The sequence below is a fragment of the Artibeus jamaicensis genome, unplaced genomic scaffold (assembly GCF_021234435.1).
Source record: "Artibeus jamaicensis isolate MK-2021 breed Jamaican fruit bat unplaced genomic scaffold, CSHL_Jam_final contig_241, whole genome shotgun sequence".
Lineage (NCBI taxonomy): Eukaryota > Metazoa > Chordata > Mammalia > Chiroptera > Phyllostomidae > Artibeus > Artibeus jamaicensis.
The window spans coordinates 8,981,224-9,005,977 of record NW_026521509.1 but is presented as its reverse complement, the minus strand read 5'-3'; the positions used below and the strand labels follow the sequence as shown (position 1 = coordinate 9,005,977).

Here is a 24,754-nt window from a genome sequence, read left to right as displayed (position 1 = left end):
TATTTCATTCCCATTATTCAAGAGCTGGACATTAATTCAGGTTTAATGCCACTGTCTGATCCATGGGTTTATCACTTAAAATCTCTGCTGCCACAGCCACAAAATGAACCTGAACACCAGACAGCAGATATCCAGACCATGACGAAAGGTAATAACATTAAGCTAAGGAGTAAAGAGAAGTTCAGCAGTCTCACAGAGTACAAAAAATGCTTCAGGGCCTCTTTTCTTACCAGGTTACAGGCTGTTCCTGTTTGAAAGGTCAGTGGACTAAATACAAAGCAGAACCTTATCCATCTTGTTCCTTCTATTACCACCCCATTAACGCCAGCCTCTCCTGAGTGCTGCTTACTGTCCAATTCAACAGAAAGCTAACATAATACAGACAGAAAAAATAGAAGATCTAGAAAATGGAACCAAGCCTACCCATGCAATGCCCCACATCATGCAAATGGCACACAGTAAAAGCCAGGGTGACACGTCAATAAGCAGTTTAAAATATGGGCAGTGTTGCCATTGTCAGTACACCCTCTGCTGAGGTTTCTCAGAGCTAAAAATCATTTGGAAGAGCTAAGAATCTTAACTTAGAAGGTCTAGGTTTGACTCCTGGAATGGCCTAATGTTGTGTCTGTTTAGTCTTGAACCAAATCCCATCGCCTTTATGAGATGTAGTCTTGTCACAGCATGTAAAAGAAAATATACATGCTTTCCCTCTCCAGTTCACAAGGTGTGGTGGCAATTATGTAGAATACTCCATGTGAACAAAGTAAGTTATGTAAGCCATAGGCTGTAAACATCATGACATACAACACTATCTGTGTTAAAAAATGAAGAATAAAAAAGAAAAGAATGAAAGAAAGAAATAATGATGGTTAATTTTATGTGTCAATTTGGCTCGACCACAGTGCCCAGGTATGTGGTCAAACATTATTATGGATGATTCTGTGTGGGTGTTTTTGGATGAGAATACATTTTAAATCCATACACTTTATTGTGCCATCTATAATGAGGGTGGGCCTTATCCAATCAGGTGAAGGTGAGAACAGAACCAAGAATTGACCTCATCCGAGCACGAGGGAATTCTGCAGCCAGATGGCCCTTGGACTTGATCTGCCATGTTGGCTCCTCTCTCTGTCTCCAGCTTTCTGACCAGCCTTTGGACATAAATTGCAGTCTCCTCTACCTTCAGTAGCTAGTCTGTGAGCATATCCTATAGATTTTGGACTTGCCAAGCTCCATAATTGTACAAGCCAATTCTGAAATAAATCTGACTCTTTCTGTCTCTCTCTCCTGTGTGTGCACTCACGCAGACACACACACACACACACACACACACTCATGCATCTAATTGCTTCTGTTTCTCTGGAGAACCCTGTCTCATGCAAACTTTGGTACCAGGGCTGTTTCTAAAGAACAAACTCTTAGTTTTCTGAAGTGGTTGTGGGGTTAGATTTGGCTCTGAATCTGATTGTACTTAAAGGCACTAATGACTCCATCTCACAGTCAGAGCCCCCTGATAGACTTCCGGCCAAGATGGAGGCATAGGTGGAAATACTGTACCTCCTTGCACAACTAAATTTAAGGACAACAAAGATTTAGAAAACAAAACACAACCAAATCAGACAGAAAATTGAACTGTGCAAATCTGACAACAACAAACCATTCGCTCAGACTGGTAAGAGGAGCAGAGTTGGTGGTCAGCAGACAGGGGTGGCAGCAGGAAAAGCAGAGGCTGCTGGACTGACCCAGGTGCACAGGTGGCGGTTGGCAGATCCCAGGTGTGGGTGGCAATGGGCAGACCCAGTGAGGGTGCAAGGCAGCTGGCTGACTGTGGTTACATATTCATATGCAGATAAACCAGATGAAAAAATGAACAGTGAGATAGACCACCCAACACAGAGGCCTCAGCAACAGGAATTAAAGCCTAAAAGCACTGATTGAAAAAAACTTTTGGGGGTTGAGATTGAGATGCTCCCAGCTTCACAGGAGATTCGTTGGAGAGACCCCACAGAGTCGAATACACAGAGCCAACCCACACACGAACCAGCACCAAAGACCCAAATTCTGCTGTGGGAAAAAACAAACAGAGGTAGAATAAATGCCATAGCTTCCTCTCTGACACCACATGATGTCATACCAGCAACTGGGCTGCCCTGCCCTGGTGAACACCTAAGCTCCACCCCTCACACAACAAACAGAACAACCAAAAACTGAATCAGAAGAAAACACTCAAACCCCAGCCAAGAGATAACCAACCTATCGATGCACAGTTCAAAACACTGTGGTGATCAGGATGCTCACAGAATTGGTTGATTTTAGTCACAAATTAGATGAAAAAATGACTACACTAAGCGAAAGAAAGAGGGAACCAATAGCTGATGGAAAGAGAACTGGGACTCAAATCCATTAGGGGGACAAAAAAAACAACAAACAGAAAATAATGAAGAGATAAGAGTTTCAAAAAATGAGGAGCTTGGAACCTCAGGACATCTTCAAGTTCAACATCTGAATTAATACTAGAAGGGTGTCAAATATTGTGAACAAATAATAAAATTTCCCCAATCTGGCAAGGAAATAGAACTTCCAGGAAATCAAGGAACTCAAGGGAGTCTCAAGTTGGACCCAGGGAGGAACACACCACACATTATAATTACATTATTCATTAAAATGAAGGAGAATTCTAGAAGCAGCAAGAGAAAGGGTGTCACCTACAAAGGGGTTCCCATCAGACTGTCAGTGGATTTCTCAAAAGAGACCTACAGGCAAGAAGGGGCTGGAAGAGGTATTCCAAATCCTTGAAATCTAGAAGACCTACAACCAAAGATTGCTCTATCCAGCAAAACCTTCATTTAAAATGGAAGGACAGATAGGTACTTCTCAGATAAGATCAAATTCAAAGAGAGTTCATCTACTACAACTTATTATATTGAAATGTTAAAGGGACTTACCTAAGAAAAAGAAGATAAAAAGATGAACAGTGAAAGGACAGAAAACTCACAGTTATTAACAACCATACCTGAAAACAAAAGCAAACTAAGGAGTACAGCTAGATCAGGAGCAGAACCATAGGAATGAAGATCATATGGGGGGTTAGCAACAGGGGAGTGGGGAGGAGGAGAAGGGGGCGGAAGGTACATAGAATAAGTAGAATAGGTGGTGGGTAGAAAATAAACGGGGGGAGGGCAAGAATAGTATGGGAAATGTAGAAGCTAAAGAACTTATGACACATGGACATGAACTAAAGGGGGGCTGGAGGGAAGGGGGTGTGCAGGGTGGAGGGGAATGAAGGAGGGGAATGTGACAACTGTAATGACATAATCAATAAAATATATTTTTAAAAAATGCTCCCTAGAGGAAAATGTTAAAAAAAAAAAAAAAAACAGCCCCCTGATAGTCCATGCTGTGATGTGGCAGTAGAGACACACAAAATTTCACCATTGGATACTCTCTTTTTAAAAAAAATATTTTATTTATTTATTTTTAGAGAGAGCGGAAGGGAAGGGAGAAAGAAGAGAGAAAACATCAATGTGTGGTTGCCCCTCATGTGGCCCCCACTGGGGGACTTGGCCTGCAACCCAGGCAGCATGTGCCCCAACTGGGAATCAAACAGGCGACCCTTTGGTTCAGGCAGCCCATGCCAATCCACTGCGCTACACCCAACCAGGGTGCCATTGGATACTCTTAATCAAGCACTTGTAAGAGGTAAGGAACTGAGTGATCATGTATATGATACCCTAAAACATTTTTGTCAAACTACAGAATATAATGAGAATGTCCAGTTGCTCCTAATGGCACTGAACCACGTGGGAAAAGAAAAGGATGAGCTCAGAGATGTCAATACCCTTGCTCAAAGCACTGCTTAAGTGATCTGCAAGCTTCTATGTCTGCCCTGAGAGTCTTCTTTCTGCAGCCTTGAGGCCAAGCTTGCTGGAAACAAAACCAGAATCTCATTCAGTGAGTGGCTGAAGTACAATGCCAACTGAATTCCTGAACTCCCCTGTGTATTGACCATGAAAGTGAAGGCACTGATTGGGGAGGAAATGGGGATCCTGCATGTTGGAATGGGAACACATGGGAAGACCCTGATGAAGATGGGGAACATTGAGCTCCTGAATACTCATGAGTCATCTTCACCGGTGGAAGGCCAGCTCTTCAAACCTTGTAGATACATCCTCTCACCCCAGGTCTAAGGAGATTAGATTAGCCCTGAGTTGCCTGAAGGAAGTGCAATGTCCTCTCCTGAGGAAATGTCCTTTAAAGACACTGCTGCTGCTACTCAGGACTCACCACCCCTCTCTGCTTCTAGACCTGTAACAGGATTCCACTCACAGAAGGGTCCTTAAAGAGAGCTAAAAAGTGTAAACAATCGAGAAGTGTTCTGTTCTCCCAAAAGAGCTACTAAAGTTTTCTAATTTATACAGATGGAGACATGAAGACATGGATGGGCTTGAGTGTTAAGGGTGTGGGATAGCAGTGGAAGGAACATAAATTTGAATCAGACAGAATTTACTGACTTGGGCCCACTAAGCAGAGATTCTGCATTTACTGTTGCAGCTTGGTGCATTAGGAAAAGGTCCCTATGAGTTTGTTTGGTTGGTTTGCTAATACATTGGACCTAAATGTGTGACCGAAGACATGTGGAAATGCTGGGCCTGCCCTTGCTTTACAGTAGGGAAAAAGGATTCAAAGGGTGGGGAGATTTGAGTGTTAGAATGCATTTGGTACTTGAGACCTGCTCACCCACCCTGAGAGGGTCCACAGGACACATCCTTCACCACAGCTGTGAGAAATAAATTTGAGGGGAGCCCCAGCATCCTTGAAGACCTCATGTGATCACTCTTCTCTGTAGACAAGAACTTAGAGCGGGGAACTGCTGCCATGGAATTGGGGAATCCAAATTGTATCTCCAGGTGGCAGGGGCCAAGTGGCATCACTCAACCTCCAGAGGTAAGGCAGGCCTTGTTCCCATAGTGGCCAGCAGAGTGACAGCAGAGTCAGAATAGTCTGACTCCAAGAGACCTCTGGAGTTGCCTAGTTGATTGTGAGTTTTGTTACTTGAAAGAAGTATATAGGAAGCCTATTAAATACTTACTTGATCTGTATTACCAGAAACAATTCTAGATCAAGGGAACACATGTCTAACTTGCAAAAAAAAAATAACAGGTAGTCACAGCTCCTGAATCAATTCCCAAACTTGAGACAGTTTATAGGACCTAAAACCTCTGGAATGTAGGGGGAGGTCAGGTCCCTTTATGAAAGGCCATCTGAAGGCTCAGGTACAGCACCAGCTAGGTGGGGCAAGGTCCTCCAGGCAGTTGTGTATACTCTGATTCATCATCCAACATACGTTTTCTGTCCAGAAAAAGTCCAGCCATTGTTAATATAACAAGAACTGTTCACGTGACATGGATGTAACCCGGCAGCCAAGGAGAGTGGGCTGGAATGTGCATGTGTGCACAATGATGACCTCACTGTACTAGTCGGCGGGGGCAATAGACATCATTGAGTGAGTGTGTTACTGTGTGGCCGTCAGCCATTCAGAATGATGGAGCAAGTAGAGCAATGAACCTGCATCGAATTTCAGGTTGAGCTTGAACATTCCTCTGTGGAACTATTTGGATGAATCAGAAGGCTTTTGGCGATAATGCAATGAGTGCAGCGCAAAGAAAAATGTGGCACAAATGCTTCAAAGGTGGTCAAGAATCTGTTGAAAGTGATCCACATTCCAGAAGTCTTGCAGCAAGTAAAACACCTGAGAATGTTGAACGTGTACAGGCTGAATCAACAAAGATCAGCAACTGATAGTACGAGAACAAAAACCTGATCACAGGATTCCAAAAACTACTGTGTCCAAGATTTTGACACAGGATCTTGGTATGAAATGTGTTAAGGCAAAATTCATTCCACAGCTTCTGCTACCAGAGCAAAACATCATGCTGCAGTTACTAATGACTTGATTCAACCACATATCAATGAACTAGATTTCCTCCAGATCATAACTGGAGATGACTTGTGGGTCTACAGCTGTCATCCAGAAATGAAGGCCCAGTTGCCCCAGTAGAAGTCACCTGGGTCTCCACACCCGAAGAAGGCACAGCAAAGTTGTGGCAAGACCCAGACCATGTTAACTGTGTTTTTTGATTGGGAAGGTCTTATCCATCACAAGTATACCCCTCCGGGCCAAACAATTAATAAGGGGTACTACTCCAATGTTCTTCGTTGGTTGAGAGACGCAATATGATGAAAACAGCCACAGCTATGAGCAACTGGTGATTGCCCAGGGATCACATCTCGTGCAGAGTTTTTTGGTGAAACATCAATCACCCAGGTGACTCAGACCCCCTCTAGTGAAGACTTCTGGCTTTTCCCAAAACTAATATCACCTTTGAGAGGGAAGAGACTTCAAATCATCAATAGATTCAGGAAAATATGATGGGGCAGCTGATAATGATTGGGAGAATTGTGTGAGGTCCCACAGTGCCTACTTTGAAGGGTATAGAGGCATCATTGTCCTATGAATAGTGTTTCTTACATGTTGAATCTTCTTTGGTAAATGTGTCTATTTGTCATATTACATGGCTGGCTGGATACTTTCTGGACAGAACTGTATAGTGCTGTTTCTGCCATCACTTGGGTTCATGGGCCCAGGACTCAAGGTGTGGAAATGGGTGTGGAACCACTCACTGCCACAACCCAGTGAGACGCTAGCACAAAGTTGGCTTCCTGTCCACATTACCTGATGGTCTGCTGGGCTAGAAGAGGCCTCATTTCTAAAGGGAGAGATGCTTGCACTCAGAGGCACAACAATGATTCCATGGAATTGAAAGTGCAGACTGCCACCTGGCCACTTTGGACTTCTGATGCCCCTGAATCGACAGGCAAAGAAGGCAGTTACTCGGCTACCTAAGGTTATTGATACTGACTGCCAAGGGCAAGCCACAAAGAAGGTATCGTAGAGTATGCCTGGAATGCAGGAGATCCCTCTAGGCAACCCCCAGTAATAACATACCCTGAGATTAAACTCAATGGAAACTTTAACAATCAGATTAGGCAGGGTTACTAATGGCCCAGACCCTCCCTTCAGGAATGAAGGACTGGCATCTGGCCACGTAAGAACCATGACTAGCTTGAGTGGTTGCTGAGGGCAAAGGGAATATGGAATGGGTAGATGAAGGTAGTTATAAATACCCACCATGGCCATGTGACCAGATTCAAAATGGGAGACTAATTGTTATAAGTATTTCTTCCTTCTTTTGTTATGAATATGTTCCTAAGTAAGCACCTGTCTACCCAATAAAGTTTTCCTCCTTTTCTATCCCCCTATCTTGTAACAAATAATATATTGACCCGATACCATATTATTTAAGCAGTGTCAAATGTGCACCACAGTAAGTTGGGGACGGAATTTTCAACCTTTTTCACCTCATGGCACATATAAACTCATTACTAAAATTCTACGGCACACCAAAAAACATACTGTATTTTTTGCCAATCTGACAAAAAATAGATATAATTTTGATTCCTTCACACTGAACAGCTATTATTCTTTTGGCTGTTGTAATTCTTTGATTTATCAATTTACAGGAGAGGAGGTGGGTGCCCTTGACTAAGTAACCAGGTATTGCATATCTTAAAAATTCTGCCCTGGCTAGTGTAGCTCAGTGGATTGTGCGTGGGCCTGTGAACCAGAGAATGGCGGTTCGATTCCCAGTCAGGGCACCTGCCTGGGTTGCAGGCCAGTCCCCAGCAGGGAACTCATGAGAGGCAACCACACATTGATATTTCTTTCCCTCTCTCCTTCCTTTCCCCTCTAAAGATAAATAAATAAAATCTTTTTTAAAAATTCTGGCAGCACACTGGTTGAAAAAATCTGAGTTAGAGGATATCAAGAAGAGAGTAAACATCACCCAAGGACTTTGCCTCCTCTTGTTGTGAAAAGGGTAGTGTATGTTCATTTGTGCACAGGATAGTTGTATCCTCACAGGTGAAAGTGTGACTTTGTCATTGTCTTTATTTGGGGATTCAGTACAGTGTAAGGAGATGCACTTGGGTACCAAGGTGATAAGGGGTGAACTTCTGATGGTTAATCCTATGTCAACCTGGCCGGGCCACTGTTCCCACCTGTGTGGTCAAGGTTTATCCTGGATGTTTTCTGTAAGAGTATTTCGATGAGTTTTTACATTTAAATTGGTGGACTTCGAGGTGAAGCAGGTTGCACCCCCTTAATGCATGTGGGCGTAATCCATTCACTTGAAGGCTTGAAGAAACCTTCCCCTGATCAAGAAGGATTCTGTACATCAGCTCTTTTCTGGTCTCCAGCCTGCCAGCACAGCCTACAGGGCATGGATTTGCCAGTCTCCTGTTTCCAAATGTACCCAGGATTTGTTTTTCTCAGGTGTAGTAAGATGACAGAAAGGAAGCCAACTGCCTTTGAAAGAAGAGTGCATCTCTCACAGTTACTCAGAGAATGAAAAAGCATGGCACAATACCCACTGCCATAAGAGATCACTTGCAAGCCCTGGCTGGTGTAACTCAGTGGATTGAGCACGGGACTGCGAACCAGACAATTGCGGTTTAATTCCCAGTCAGGGCACATACCGGGGTTGCAGGCCAGTTCCCAGCAGGGGACGCACGAAAGGCAACCGTACATTGATGTTTCTCTCCCTCTCTCCTTCCCTTCCCCTTTAAAGATAAATAAATAAAATCTTAAAAAAAAGAGATCACTTGAAGGGAGAAGCAAAGAGTGAGGAGCTCGGAACAGGCCTTTATTACTATGGTGGCAGGACTTAGCTAGGTGGAGATGTCTCCTATTGGGCACGAAGCAAACACAAATATTGAGGCTTGTGGATGGAGGGTTTGTATGAAGATCCAAGGGATTACTGGTACGTGATATTTGATGGGATCAGTTGCCTGCTCCTACTCTTTTCAGTGTCTGTGTCCTGCCACTCCCTCCAGTCCCCAGGCAACACGGATCTGCTTTCTGTCCATCTACATTAGCTAACCTTCTTTGGAATTTCACATAAATTTGATCAAAAAGTATATACTCATTTTTCTGACTTCTTACCCTCAGCATATTGAGATCCGTTAATGTTACAACATGCATCAGTAGTTCATTCCTTTTATTGCTACAAGCATTCCATTATGTGGAAAGGGCACAGTTTGCTTATCCATTTGAGTGCTGAACATGAGGGATGTTTCCATTATTTGGGTATTATAAACAAATCTTCTCTGAACATTTATATGCAAGCTTCTGATTGTGCATACAGGCATGCCTTTGTCTTGGGCAAATTCCTAGCACTAGAATGTTTGAACCATGTAATAGCTGTGTGTGTGGTAGTTTAAGAAACTGCCTGCTATGATCTGAGTGCTTGTCTCCCCCATGAATCCATATGTTAAAATCCTAATGCCCAATGTGACAGTATTAGGAGATGGGGCCTTTGGGAGGTAATTAGGTCATGATAGGGAAGGCTTTGTGAATGGCATTAGTGCCCTGGTAAAAGAGGCTCCAGGGAGCTAGCTCACCCCTCCATCACCTGAGAACACAGTGAGAAGATGCCTGGGACCAACCAAAAAGAGGCCCCTCCCCAAACCAGGACTATGCTGGCTCCTTTATAGTGGATTTTCCAGCCTTCAGAGCTGAAAGAAACACGTTTCTGTTATCAGCGATCCGGTCTGCATTATTTTCTTTAGAACAGCCTGTATGGACTAAGCCACACTTTTCCAATGTAGCTGTACCATTCTGTATCCCCCGCCTCCGAAATATATTCAAGTTCTAGTTCCTCCACATCTTTGCCAGCACTTGATAAAAGTGACATTTTAACTTCAGCCATTCTGATAGGCACATAAGGGTGTAGTGTTCTATGGGTGTGCAGTACAGATTTTTCACTCTAATTTTTTTAAGGTTTTATGTACTTACATATTTTTAGAGAGAGAGGAAGGAGGGAGTAAGAGAGAGAGGAATATCAATGTGTGGTTGCCTCTCACATGCTCCCCATTGGAAACTTGGCCCACAACCCAAGCACGTGCCCTGACCAGGAATTTAACTGATGACCCTTTGGTTCACAGGCTGGCACTCAATCCACTGAGCCACATCAGCCAGGACTAATTGTAAATTTTTAGTTTTTCAAATGATCATACTGTAAAATATATGTGTTTTCCTTTTTATCTCATCATAAACTGATTCAGTGTTTACTAACTTGCTATTTCATTTCCATCTTTGTGTGTTTTTCATTTTTTTCTTGTAATTGATTTCTAGTTTCATGCCTTTGTGGTCAAAGAAGGTGCTTGATATGAGTTCAGTTTTCTCAAATGTGTTGAGACACATTTTTTTGTGGCATAACATGTTCCATCCTGGACTTTGTTCCATTCCTTGGAAAAAATGTATAATCACTTTTTGTGTAAGGCATGTTCTTCAAATATTCATTAAATTAATCAGGTCTAGTGTGTCATTTAAGGATGCCTAGATTTTTCTTTGGTGGGGAAAAATTTTGATTCTGGAAGATCCATCCATCGATGTCAATGGAGTGGGAAACCCCCTACTATGACTGTATTACTGTCAATCTCTACCTTTATGTTTATCAAGATTCGCTTTATATATTTTGGGGTTCCTATGTTGGGTGCATTGGTGTTTATAAGGGTTATATTATCTAGTTTCACTCATCCCTTCATTGCTATGTCATGTCCTTCTGTGTCCACTATTACTGCCTTTGCTTTAAAGTCTATGTTGTCAGATGTAAGTATTGCTACTTCAGCTTTTTCTCCATGTTCTTCTTCCACCCCCTTTCCTTTCAGTCTCTGTGTGTCTTTCAATTTGAAGTAGTTCTCTCATAGACAAAATATATATGGGTAGTGTCTTCTTATCCATTCAGCTGCACTGTGTCTTTAAGGGTGTATTTAATCCATTCACATTTGAAGTGACTACTGGTAGGTACATATTTATTGCCATTTTATTATACATACTTCTGTTCCTCTTTTTATTTTTCTTTCTACCTTAGAAAAGTTTCTTTAACACTCCTTCAGTTTTAAATAAGAGCCTTGCCTTATAGCATATTCCTGCTTGTCTATGGTATGTTTACACAGTGGAATACTATTTGGTCATAAAAGAAAAAAAGGAAATGTTACCTTTTGTGACAGCATGGACGGACCTGGAGATTATTATGCTAAGTAAAATAAGCCAGTGAGAGAAAAACAAATATGATATGATCTCACTTATATGTGGAACCTAGTGAACAAAATAATGATACACAAAACAAATACAGGTATGCAAACATGGAAAAGACTGACAGCTGTCAGATAGAAGGGACATTGGGGAACTGGATGAAAGAAGGTGTAGGCATTAAGAAAAAAATGCACACACACACACACACACACACACACACACACGAGTATACATACAGAGTCCACCAGAAATAATGCCTGCTTCAGTGTGGTTGGTAGGGTAATAATATGTGTGTAATAATTTATAGTTTTAATTTGATCATTTCACCTAAAATGTTATATGGTATGCTTGTGATATTGTTTGTTGTATTACAGAGTAACATGCTTAGGATTTTGTAATAAAATATTTTTTGTAATAAAAAAGGGGTGTTATTTTGTGCTGGACCCTGTATATGTAACAGAAAGACAGACAACAGAGCTGGTGATAAGCAGAGGAAAAGCAGGTGGAGATTAGGTGGAGGTGGGCAAGAAGCGGGGGACTAGGGACAGAAAGAGACTTTGCTTGCAGAGATGTGCCAACAACACAGTGTGCAGGATGATGTTTTATTGAGTGATACACTTGAAACTATGGCTTTGTGAACCATGTGACCCCAGTAGTTTCAGCTGAAAAAAGTTGTTGCCCAGACCATAAGCTCTATATCATTCCTGTGTATACTGCCATACTTCTTGCTCTAGCTCCTCACTACATGGGGTCATCAGGTTGTCCAGCAGCCTGTGCAGGCACACAACCCTGATGCTGTTGAGATTATGGGTATCCTGCTGAGCAGCAGTAGTAGCTGCAAGTGCTCTGCGCACTTAGTGACAACTCGGCTGGATGGTAGGAGCATGGAATTTGGTACCTCGCACGTCTATTGAATTCCTGTGAAAGTCATCCTAGAACAGCTTCCCGGGACTTTAATCACATGTCTCTGACTGAATCCTCACATATCACTCTTTGTTAATTCCTTTGGCCTTCCCATACTTGAAAAAATTGTTTCTTAGTGATAGGGGACTCAAAGAGTTGGAAAATTTTAGTTTAAAGTAAATAGTTATAAGCTTAATAAGTAATGTACATGTCAAAGCTTTTGTTTCAGAAACTACAGATAAGGCCCATCCTGGCTCCTAGGAAAACAGCCAACCTCCAGGGGCACCACTAAAGATACTGCCTGAGGACATGTTGAAGCATCTGGGCCATTGTGTTCCAGGGAGACAGAGGACCTCCCACTCCTGAGAACAGCTGACTGCCAGGGACAAGAATGCTGCAGTTTCTTTCAAGTAATTCTTCTCCCTGAATTTCAACTCCCCCCCCTCACCATACCTTATTTATTCCCTGTTATAAAAACATTGGCCTGGAAAGAAAATGTAAGACAGTTTGTTTTAGGGTATAACCCTGACCATCTGAATAAAGCACCCATAAAGATTCAGTCTCTGTGTTTATTGGGTTTGGAAAGTGACAGGCACCAGGAGCTCCAGTGTCTTTTCTGGTTTCATTAGGAACTGAGTGAGACAACTGAGATTGATTAGGAACACCTTTCCCTTTTGCAAAACAGAAAGCTAATTTTTCATATTTAATTTTGATAGCAACTAATTGTTTTTAAATTAATGTGGTTATTATTTGTTAACTCTGCTTCATCTCAGTTTTCTCCCTGGGTGTGTGGCTCAGAGCCATCTCCTTCTGAGTAAGCAGCGCTTCCTTCATCACTCATCCACACTCAGCACAGTCTAGGAATCCCACCTTGTCTCCACTCCAGAGCCTCTGGGGAATGGCCCTTTCTTTTATAGGTGCCGACTGAATCTTGGAGGCTTGGGGCCTTAACTATGTATTTCCCTCTCTTTTGTACACTCTCAACATATTTTCCTATAGCAGACTTTCCTTAGACCTTCTTAATCATCCCTTCTGTAGAGTCCCATACAGAATATTTAAAATAAAACATAACATTATACTGCAATGTACAAATTGAGAAACATTCTATTCAGGCAGTGTCAAATGACCTGAAAGGCTCACCCTGTGTCAGTTGTGGTGTTTTGAGGGTTTTGGGTTTTGGGCTTTTTTTTTTTTTTTTTTTGCTAATTAAAATAACATTTCTCGGACTTGTGTCTTTTTCATAAATCATACCACTACTTCAGAAGATGTTTGTATTTTCCCTCATAATGCACTTGCCTCACCATTAAAAGGGCCAGACACCCTGAGCAACACAAATTTGTTTAGCGCATTTAGTATCTGTGCAGTATTTAATATTCCTCATTCCTCAAAAAATGAAAAACCATTTCATTCATTGTTCATTTTTCCTCCTTGTAAATTTGTTATGTGCTTGGCCCAGTGCCTGGTGCTGGTAATCTCGAATCCTGTAGCCATATGGGGATAAATGTTTGATCAAGGCATAACAGGATTACAGTTGAGGAAAGAAGTATGTCTCCATTCCTTGGAGGTCTGAGAAAAAGTTGTCCTTGAACCATATCTCAGACATTGAGAAACGGGTAGTCATTTCTGAGAAATGGAAATTGCTAGAGGTAGAGGACTCAAGATGTCCAAATAGGTGGAGAGGGGAGGAACATGAATGAGACTGAAAGGTATTCTGGGAACTTATGATCTTCCCCTAAACTCAAGTAATCTATTGAAAACAGAGGCATGAGCCCCAAAGCAGCGAATTTGGAGACAAGCCACCCCACCCCACCACACACAGGCATACAGAGTTTAAAATGGTTTTATAACCAGAAACACAATTTGCAAAGAGAAGTCGAGAGCAAGCAGCCTGGAGCAGATGTTAATCACCTTTATCGCAGACCATGGCGTCATGGTCACAGCCTCGGGGGATGAGAAGGTCGGTGCCTGGGGGACAAAGCTGGCATCTAGATGTCATTACAGGGAGGAACTTTGCATTTCGACTGACTTTGAAGCCTTTTAGTTCCTTGCTGTTGGGGAAACTGAGCCTGAAGAGGTTTAGGTTTATTTTAAAGTCAGAGAGTGAAGGTCAGTCTTCCACTTCAGCTGCCTAACCACCCTGCCCCCGCCCCTTCCCCGTGTGACTCAGCCAGGGCCTCTCGAGGACATGGCCCTGACGTCCTTCCTCCATGCTCCCAGATTTACCGAAATAGCCACAGGTATTGTAATCACTTGTTACGTGAACTCGGTTCACTGTAGCCTGACTAAGCTGTGCTTGTCTTCACACTCCCAGTGCCCGGCACAAACCTGGGCTCACGCTGGATGCTCCATTGATATTCCCTGAATAAATGAAGCTTGTGTTTCCGTGAAGGAAAAAAGATATAACCCCTCCCCACATGTTCACGCAAAAATGTAGGTGGACCAGTGGGAGTTGAGTTCTTGAAAGGACACGGAAATACACCCACAGGGCAGATATACAACCAACAGGACACAAAGGGTGCGCCAGAGTCATAGCCGCAGTAGGACACGCACACGGCATTGTCTTCCTGGTCCCGTGAACTCTCGCGTGAGTTCCTAGCAGGTGGCACGGCTGAGTGGTGTCCGTTGGCCGTACCCATAAGCACTCGGGGCTGAGCCAGTGCTGGGTGGGAACCTTCACTTTGACAGGGGGCGTGTCCGTGGCACGTTTTTTTTGAGTTTCCTACAGGCCATGGGAGTGATAAGCAGTCCGATGCCTTGGTGGCGCCGGGGAAGACATGCCCCAGAGAAGCTAGGAGCCTGTGGGGAGGAGGAGTAGGTGGTTGGGGCAGTCATGGCAACGATTGACGAGGTGGAGAAAGAGAATGAAGAGGCCGGACCCTCCACCAGTCAGGGCGGCTTGAAACGGAAAACGGAATCAGGAAGTTCTCACACAGAAGGACGCCTCCGAAAACACGCCAGAGGCACTTCACCTTCCATTTTTGAGAAATTCTTTCTAACAGGAGAAGGCAGCGATGTGCAGATCCGCGCACTAGGGGAGGTGTGGAACTTGCATAAAGCCTACTTGTGCCAGTGTGGCTACTTCGCGAGCATGTTCAGTGGTGCGTGGAGGGAAGCAACCATGAATACCATAGACTTGCAGATGCCCGATGAGAACATTGACAGCGAGGCCCTGCATGAGGTTTTAGGATCCCTGTACCAAATCCCCGTGTACATTCCACCTAGACGTGTTGTGTCCATCCTGGCCACGGCCAGCATGCTGCAGCTGGATGAGCTGATTCAGCAGTGCGGGGAGGTCATGGAGGAGACTGTCACTGCCTACACCGTATGCAGCTACTACTACTCTGCTGAGAGCTACGGCCTCCCAAACATCAGGACCATATGCTTCCAGTGGCTGCTGGACAATCTGATGACTCACCACTGTGAGGAGCTATTGTTGCGGCAAGTCAGCCCAGATATCATGAAAGAGCTCATTGCCTCTTCAGAGCTCTTAGTGATGGAAGTGGAGATGGATGTGTACACCATGCTGAAAAAGTGGGTGTACTTGCAGCTGCAGCCGGAATGGAGCGGCTCCCGCAGAGCCTTATTGACTGACGCCAACCTGTGGTTTGCCAGGTCCAAGAGGGAGTCAGGAAGCACCCCTTTCCTGGAAACCCAGGAGGGCAGAGCCTTCGTGCCAGTGTTCCAGCATCTGCGACTGGCCTACATCATCTGTGACCTGCAGTCAGCACACATCATTGACCAGGATGCACTGATCCCGGCCACATGGCTGACCCCAGTATACAAAGAACAGCAGCTTGCCCTGGTCCAGGCCAAGGAAATCAAACGGGTTGGGCTAACTGACATTCATGTGCCTAACTTCCCTGAGTATAGCATGAGATGCGGGCACCACCTTCTGAAAGAGGAGCGGTGCAGGTGGCTGTGGGCCATCCTCAACTTTGACTGGGATCTGGTGGTGTGCTACGCCAACCGGCGCATCATCTTCAAACGCAGCGCCAAGAACAAGTCCCATGGCCTTGGGATCAGCGTACTGTGGCAGAGAAAGGTCACTTTTCGCCTGTGTGTGGTTTCCTTGAACACCACTGGAAGAGCCACCTTCAGGAAGAGCACAGAATACCAGGTGCTTTCCCTAGGAAGAGATGAAGACCTGGAGGTAGTAAACCTGGAGAACCAAGATGTGGTCTTCCCCATATATGTGGCCTGTAACTTCCTGTACGTCCCCAGAGAGGGGTGTGGTCCAGAGTGAGAACCTTTGCAAAGCTCAGAGAGCTGAACTGCTCTTCCCTGGGCACAGCGACACCAGTTTGATCAAGGTGCCAGTTCCCTCTTTGGGATCAACTGGCCTTGCCCATCTCTCGTGACCAACTCTGTCAGAGGTTTTGTTTGTAATGTTTGTAATGTTTGAGACTGTTTACCGGCACCTAGGAAGAAGATGCACTTCGAAGCCCCCAAATACCTCCAGAACTTATTCATGCTGCTCATGTGGCAACTCCTTCTCCTGGTTTAAGATACATCAACCCCCCTTCCTGACCCCCCCATCATTTCTGAGAAACAAAGACCAATTGACTTTACAGAGAAACTCTGAGCCTACCTACTCTACTAGTCTTAGTTTAACTCTTTGCCTTTAGTTTGATTAAATAAATGTTAAAGGAATACTTTGACTTTTCTTTGATTTGGTGTGAGTAGAGCTGCCCTGCCCCACTCATGACCACCACTATCATAATTGTTTTCCCTTCCTATTTCCTGCCATGAGTGCAGTAGTTGCTTTCCATGGTCTCTCCCTCTTCCAGCCTCTGCTGATGACCTTCCTTTTTTTGTTCTCCAACCAAGGCGTGTCTTGTTAAGTTTTTTTTTTTTTAGGAACTTCCACAGTTTACCATGATGGCTGAAGCAGTTTATACTACCACCAACAGGTGGAAATGTTTGCTTTGCTCCACATCCTCACCCACACTTGCTATCTCTAATCTTGTTGATAATAACAACTTTTACAAGTATTAGGTGATAGCTCATTGTGAGTTTTGATTTGCATTTCCCTGATGGTTAGTCATGTTGGGCACCTTTTCATGTACCTGTTAACCATTTTCCTATTTAGGGGGAAATGTGTCCATTTAGTTCCTCTGCCCATTTTTAAACCTACCACTTCTTTTCATTGTTGTTATTGGGTTGTATGAGTTCTTTTCAAATTTTTGATGTTAATCTATTTTTCATACATGGTTTGCAAATATCTCATTTTGTAGGGTTTATTTTCAGCGCAGAATCTTTCAAGGCTGATATTGTCCTACTAGTTGACTGTTTTCTCTGGTTGTCTATGCTTTTGTTGTCGTATTGAAAAATCATCACCAGAACCAATGCTGAGGAGTTTCTGCCATATATTTTCTTCTAGGGGTTTTACAATATCGGGTCTTACATTTAAGACTTTGATCCATTTCAAGCTAATTTTTGTGACTAGTGTAAGACTGGGGTCTGGTTTCCTTCTTCACATGTGGCAATGCCACTTTCCCAACACCATTTTTTGAAGAGACTATCCTTTCCCCATCATGATGTCCTTGGCTGCCTCATCAAATAGTTGACTGTGTATGTGAGGGCTTCATTCTGGGTTCTCTCTTCTGTTCCTTTGGTCTATGTGCCCATCTTTATGCCAATATTATACTCTTTTCAATACTATTGCTTTTGTAGTATAGCCTGCAATCAGGCAGTGTGAGGCTTCTGGTTTTGTTTTTCTTTCTCATGATTACTTTGACTATTCAGGGGTTTTGTGGTTTTATATAAATTTCAGGATTCTTTTTTTATTTCTGTGAAAATTTTATTGGAATTCTCATAGGTACTTTATTCAATCTATAGGTGGTTTTCAGTACCATGAGTGTTTTCATGATACTGTGTCTGTCAATGCATGAAAATAGAATGCCCTTTTATTTGTTGGTGCCCTATTAGATTTTTTCATCAAAGAATTATACGTTTCATTGTACAGATCATCCATCTACTTCCTTGGTTAAGTTATTCCTAGATAGTTAACTGTTTTTTATTGTGATAGGGTTTTTTAAAAAAGATATTTTTTTAGAGGGGAAGGGAGGGACAAAAAGAGGGAGAGAAACATCAATGTGTGGTTGCCTCTTAACATGCCCCCCACGGGGACCTGGCTCACAGCCCAGGCATGTGCCCTGACTGGGAATTGAACCGGCAACCCTTTGGTTCCCAGTCCAGTGCTCAATTTACTGAGCTACACCATCCAGGGTGGGTTTGGTTTTTATTTATTTCTCAGCTGTCTCACATTTAAAGTATAAGAAAGCAATTGTTTTTCACCTGTTGATTTTACATCCTGAAAATTTACTGAATTCATTGATTAGATCCAAGAGCTTTTTAGGTGAATCTTTGGGTCTTTTCTTTATATGAGATCCCATCACCTGAAAATAAGGACAACTTTTACTTTCTGATTTGAATGCCTTTTATTTCTTTTTCTTGCCTGGTTTCTCTATACAGAATGTGAAATACTATATTGAATAAGAGGTGCGTGAGCAAGCACTCTAATCTTGTTCCTGATCTTAGAGAAAAAGCTTTCTATTTTTTGCTGTTGAGTGTAATATTAGCTGTGGCTTTGTTATATATGGCCTTTATTATATTCATGTATATTCCTTCTATACCCAATCTGGTGAAGTTTTTTTTTTTTTTAAATCAATAAACTGTATTGTATTTTTCAAAACCGTTTCCTGTATCTATTGAGGTGATTACATGCTTTTTATCATTCTTATATTAGTGTGATGCATATTTATTGATAATGTGGTATATATTTATTGATATTCATCAGTTAGTTGAACCATTCTTACATCTCACGGATAAATTTCACTGACCGTATTTTTCAGACCATAAGATGCACCTAGAGTTTAGAGGAGGAAAATGGGAAAAAATTGAAGCAAAAAAAGTGGCAAAATATTTAATAATATAAATAACATAATATTTCACCAATGTAAATGTAAAGCCACATTTGGACTATAAGACGTACCCCCATTTCCTCCTAAATTTGGGGGGATGCATCTTATAGTCCAAAAAATATGGTAGTCATGGTATAAACGTTTTAATGACTCTAACAATTTGGTTTTCTAATATTTTGTTGAGAATCTTTGCATCTACGTTTCTCAGGCATATTAGTCTACAGTTTTCTTTACTTGTAGTGCCCTTATCTGGTTTTGGTATCAGGGTAATGCTCTCTTGTAAAGAGACTTTGAAAATATCTCCTTCTCTTCAAGCTTTTGGAAGAGTTGAGAAAAAGTGGCATTAATGTTTCTTTTAATGTTGTTAAAATTCACCAGTGAAGCCATCTATTCCTGGAGGTTTCTCTTTTGGGTGGTTTTGATTAGTGATTCAATCTCCTTATCATTATTGGTCTGCTTAGACTTTGTATTTCTTCATGGTTCAGTCTAGTAGGAGGGATGACTCTAGGAACTTATCTATTTCTTCCACATAATCTAATTTGTTGGTGTATAAATGTTCATAGTAGTCTCTTATGATACCATGCATTTCTGTAGTGTCAGTTGTAATTTCTCCTCTTTCATTTCTGATTTTATTTGTCTCCCTTTTTTCTTAGTTTGTCTTGCTAAAGGCCTCTCACTTGTTTATTTTTTTGACTACCCAGCTCTTAGTTTCATTGATACTTTCTATTGTTTTTCTGGTCTCTATTTTATTTACATCCACCCTGATCTTTATTATTTGATTTCTTCTGCTAACTTTGGCTTTAATGTATTCTTGGTTTTCTAGTTACTTAAAATGTAAAAGTTAGGTTGATTGCTTGTGAGCTTTCTCATTTCTTAATATATGTATTTATGACTATAAACTTTCCTCTCAGTACTGCTTTTACAGCATCCCATAAGTTTTAGCATATTGTGTTTCCATTTTAAATTATTTGAGATAATCTGTGATTTCCCTTTCTGTTCTTGTTTGATAAAGTTCAGGTGTGTGTTGTTGTTTCCACATATTTATAGTTTATTCAATTTCCTCATAATGATATCTAGTTTCCTAACACTGGTGGAAAGATACTTGTTACAATTTCAATAAGTGAGATAAGCCAGTCAGAGAAAGCCAAGTACTATATAACCTCACTTACATGTGGAATCTAATGAACAGAATAAAGTGATGAACAAAACAGAACAGAGGCATGGGTACATGGAACAGACTATAGATCTCAGAGGGGAGTGGGGGAGGGGGACTGGATGAAAAAAGGTGAAGGGATTAGCCAAAGAACATATATACATGGCCCATAGACACAGACAACAGTGTGGTGATGGCCAGATGGAAGGGGACGTGGGGGGGGTGGGGGAAGTGGGCAACATTGGTTGGGAATAGGGACATATATAATAGTGTAAACAATAACAATAAAGTAAAAAACAACCTCAGTGTGGCAATTACCTGAGGGAAAGGGCTTTGGGGGAAAATAGAGCGTATGGGGGTATAAATGGTGATGGAATGAGACTTGAGTTTGGGGGGGGTCAACACACAATAAATATACAGATGATGTATTATAGACTTATACACCTGAAACCTATACAGTTTTATTAACCAATGTCACCCCAATAAATTCCATTAGGAATCTAATGGATAAACTGAACTAACAAGGAAGCTAGAGACAGACTCATAGAGAGCAGGATGATAGCTATAGGTGGTTAGGGGGTGGAGGAGTCAAACTAAAAGGAAAATAGACTCATGGACATGGTCAACAGTGTGGTGATTGTTGGGGGAGGTGGTATATCGGGATATGTGGTAATGAAAAAATACAATTAAATAAATAAGTAAAAAAGATAAAATAAATAATAAAAATAAAAACAAAATTCTCTGAGGCCTGTTATGGGTCCTATCGTATGTTCTATTCTGGATAATGTTCCATGTGCACTGGAGTAGAATGTGTATTCTGCTCTTGTCAGATGGAATGTCCTATGGATGTGCGTTAGGTCTGTTCTGTCTACACGTCTGAACTCAGCAGGCCTGTACTGGCCAAGTGATTCAACAGGATGGCAGGGAAGGGCACTGGCTTTGCACTCAAGGTGAGGAAGACCAGTCCCCTTTCCAACACCACACAGTTTAGTCACTGTATGAGTCTCTGCCAAGAGTCTCCAAAGAAAAAGAGCACCCTAAACGTCACTGTGGGGTGCAGCCAGCAGACCCCTCCACAGGACCAGAGCACAGCAGTGGCCTCACCAGCAGTCAGCAGACTGAGCAGTGCACTCCCAGGCTGGTACTGCAACAATAGGAGTGCTTGTAACTGTATTGCCAGTGAAAGTGGGCTCTTTTGCCATGTCTCAAAAAAGGAATTTCAAAGGGCACGTGCATGGAGAAGTTTAAACATATTGGTAAGATTTTATTGGGGTGAAGTGAAATAATATGCACTTGGGGATATGGTGGATGGGCAGACTCCAGCATCAGCTGCTCAGAGACTCCCTTTAACCAATCCCTTTCCTGTACCTACCAGGGTTCTGTGTCCCCTATCCAATCTGATTCTTTTCCTAGGTTTTCCAAGGCTAGAGTCCACCCTTTCATATCACCATTTTTGCTTCTACTGCACATGTCTGAATGTAGAAGCACCTCCTCTTTCCCATCTTGACTTCTACTGTGCATGTCCAAACTTTCTGTCATGTCACTGATTTCTACTGTGCATGTGCTCAGCAGAGGAATTTCTCCTCCTCCTCCTCCCTCCGATAATACAGTATGCAGCTGGCAGCACCCCTGGGAGGCTTTCCTACTTGCTTGTAGGATTAACACTCTTCAGTGGTGGTTTCCTGGAGCATGTGAATGAGTCTGTAAATGCTATAGCTTTCTACTAAATCAAGCTTGATGGAATGTTGTCCTAACATCTGATTCAGCTCCCCAGTTTATTATACATTCTATTCAGCGCCTTAGTTTAGTAAGCTCAGGGCCTGATTCCCTTTGTGCCCCTTCCCTCTCTTTATTAATGACTAGCTAACTACCTATGCCAACAACTGGGGAGGTGGTGTCTGGGTCTCCAGCAGACTCCCTTCTCTCCCAGGAGGACTAAATCTCCACTGATTTTCACCACCAGATGCTATGCCTGCTCCTCTTCCCATCTCTGTTGCTCTGGGCTGGGGAATTCCTGGTGGGATTGAGACCATGTGCTCCTTGGGGGGAAGGCGTTTTGCAGCTGAGATATCCCTCCAGCTTCTCAGCTACTGCACCTGGGTACAGGGGGCAGCCCTTTCTGCATCTCCACCCTTTCTAACAGCCTCCACGTGGCTTCTGTAAATCCTTGGTTATAATATTTCAGTGCAGCTAGGCTTCAATTGGTTATTCAGGTTGATTGCTCTATAATTTAGCTGTAAATTTAGCTTGGGGCTGGAAGCAGGTGAGTGTAGCTTCCACCTACTCTGAAGCTCTTATAACAGCTCCTTTGGAAACTATGAGTCACTTTTCCTTGGTGCTTTAAAAATTCTCTTTCTATGACTTTTTACAATTGATTTATAGTGTACCTCTGCATAGCCTTATTTAAGTCCATTCTCTTTCAATTCTTTTGGGCTCCATGAGTCTGAATGTCCATTTTCCTTTACTGATCTGGGATGTTTTCAGTCATTATTTTCCTACAGACTCTATCTCTCTGCCAATTTTCTCTTTTTTGTGGGGCCTCTATAATGTGTCTGGTTTTTTTTAAAGGTATCTTACACGTCCCATATATTTTGTTATTTTTCATTCTTTATTCCTTTTTGCCTCTGACTGGATACTTTCCTATGATATCTTTCAATGATATTTTTTCTTTTGAACATTAAGCCTGTTTTTGAAGTTTCTCATGAATTTTAGTTCATTTTTGTCTTCTTCAAATCAAGAATTTGTATGGTTCTTTTCAATAATTTGTGTCTCTAAGACTATACTTTCAGGGATCATTTCTATAGCTCATTAATAATTTGTGTGTCTTAGCTGATATTCTCATTTTGTTCATGTATTGTTTGTGTAATTTTAGTTAATGTGTTCTGTTATTTTGTAACACACTAAACTTTAATAAGACAAATATTTTTTAACATATTATCAGATAATTCATGATCCATATTTCTTTAAGGTTTGTTACTGAAGGTTTATTCCTTTTTAAAAGATTTTATGGCCCTGGCTGGTGTAGCTCAGTGGATTGAGCACAGGCCTCTGAACCAAACATCCATGGTTCGATTCCCAGTCAGGGCACATGCCTGGGTTGCGGGCCAGGTCCCAGCAGGGGACACATGGGAGGCAGCCACACATTGATGTTTCTCTCCCTCTCTCCTTCCCTTCCCCTCTAAACATAAATAAATAAAATCTTTTAAAAAAAAGATTTTATGTATTTATTTTTAGACAGAGGGGAAGGGAGGGAGAAAGAAAGAGAGGGAAACAATGTGTGACTGTCTCTCTAGCACCCGCCACCAGGTACCCAGCCTGCAACCCAGTGACTGGGAATCAAAGCAGTGATCCCCTTGTTCACAGGGAGGTGCTCACCAAGCCACACAAGCCAGGGATATTTTCTTCTTTTAATTGTGCCATGTTTCCCTGGTTTTTATATTTATTGAAGCTTAACACTGATGTCTGCACATTTGAAGAAACAGCTTTTTGTCACCGTCTTTATGGACTTGCTTTGCCATGTAAAGAACTTCATTCATCAGTTCAACTTGACATTCTGAGAGCCCCTTTGACTTTTTAAAAAAATGTTATTTATTTATCTTTAGAGGGGAAGGGAAGGAGAGATGGAGAGAAATATCAATGTATGGTTGCCTCTCCTGTGTCCCCTGCTGGGAACTGGCCTGCAACCCAGGCATGTGCCCTGACTGGGACTTGAACCACGATCCTCTGGTTCGCAGGCCCACGCTCAATCCACTGAACTACACCAGCCAGGGCTTCACTTTTCTATAGATGTTTCTGTTCCAGACTTGTGTGAGTATGTTTCTGATTAGAGAAATTTAGTAGTGCCTTTCTTTCTTTTTTCAGGAGCCCATAATATTTTGCCTGCTCTGTTGTCTAGTGCAATAGCAGGAGCCAGATTATTAGAGAAACACCCTATACATCTTCCTCTTTCTCTGTGGAGGGACCTTAAGTTCTGAGCATTTCCACATCTAATAGCTATATTAGCTACAACACATCACCCACCTCTTTTCCTTTGTACTTAAGCTATCCCAACAAACCCGGAAACTTGCTGAACATCCATCCGAATAAGGACTGACCATCATAGGGTTGGGAAAGGATCCAAGGACCTCTGAACACGGTGTAAGCACTTGGGGGCTGCCCCTAACTTCCCTGCTTGTAACGCACTGGCTGACAGCAGTAAGCTGACTGAGTACTGCGCACATGAGTGCCTCTTTAAGTCAAGCTACTGGGGAAACATAAGCAAGAGTCAGGTGTTGTTAGAAGATGCTGCGTGTTTTAAGTTCTCAGTTTTCCAGCACAGTTCAGAGTCACAATTTAGGCTTAATCTACTACAATGTACATGTTCTCTTTGAAGTGAGCTAAAATAAGGCAATATCCTTGCCTTTCCATGGCAAGGTCTTTCGCCTGGCAAGACATGTTTCTCTTAATAAGAGACACCTGAAAGTTTTGACTGCTGGAGAAGCCTGGTACCTAAACATGGAGCACATTTAAATGGAGACTGGCCACCCCTGTTTTGGGGTAGGCTCCCTCTAGCTTTATAGGCTGTGCAGGGAATTGGGGAATGGCTGTCTGCAGGGCACCGGTTGCCAGGGAATCACCAGC

At 42.5% G+C, this 24,754-nt stretch overlaps 1 protein-coding gene across 1 annotated transcript; it reads left to right on the top strand.

Annotated features, from left to right (window-relative positions):
* The first annotated feature begins 14,786 nt into the window (after nucleotides 1-14,786).
* Nucleotides 14,787-16,301, top strand: LOC119050665 (germ cell-less protein-like 1). Its single transcript, XM_037147079.2, is given in 1 exon segment — nucleotides 14,787-16,301. A coding segment is annotated over 1 exon segment (1,515 nt).
* Nucleotides 16,302-24,754: the final 8,453 nt, after the last annotated feature.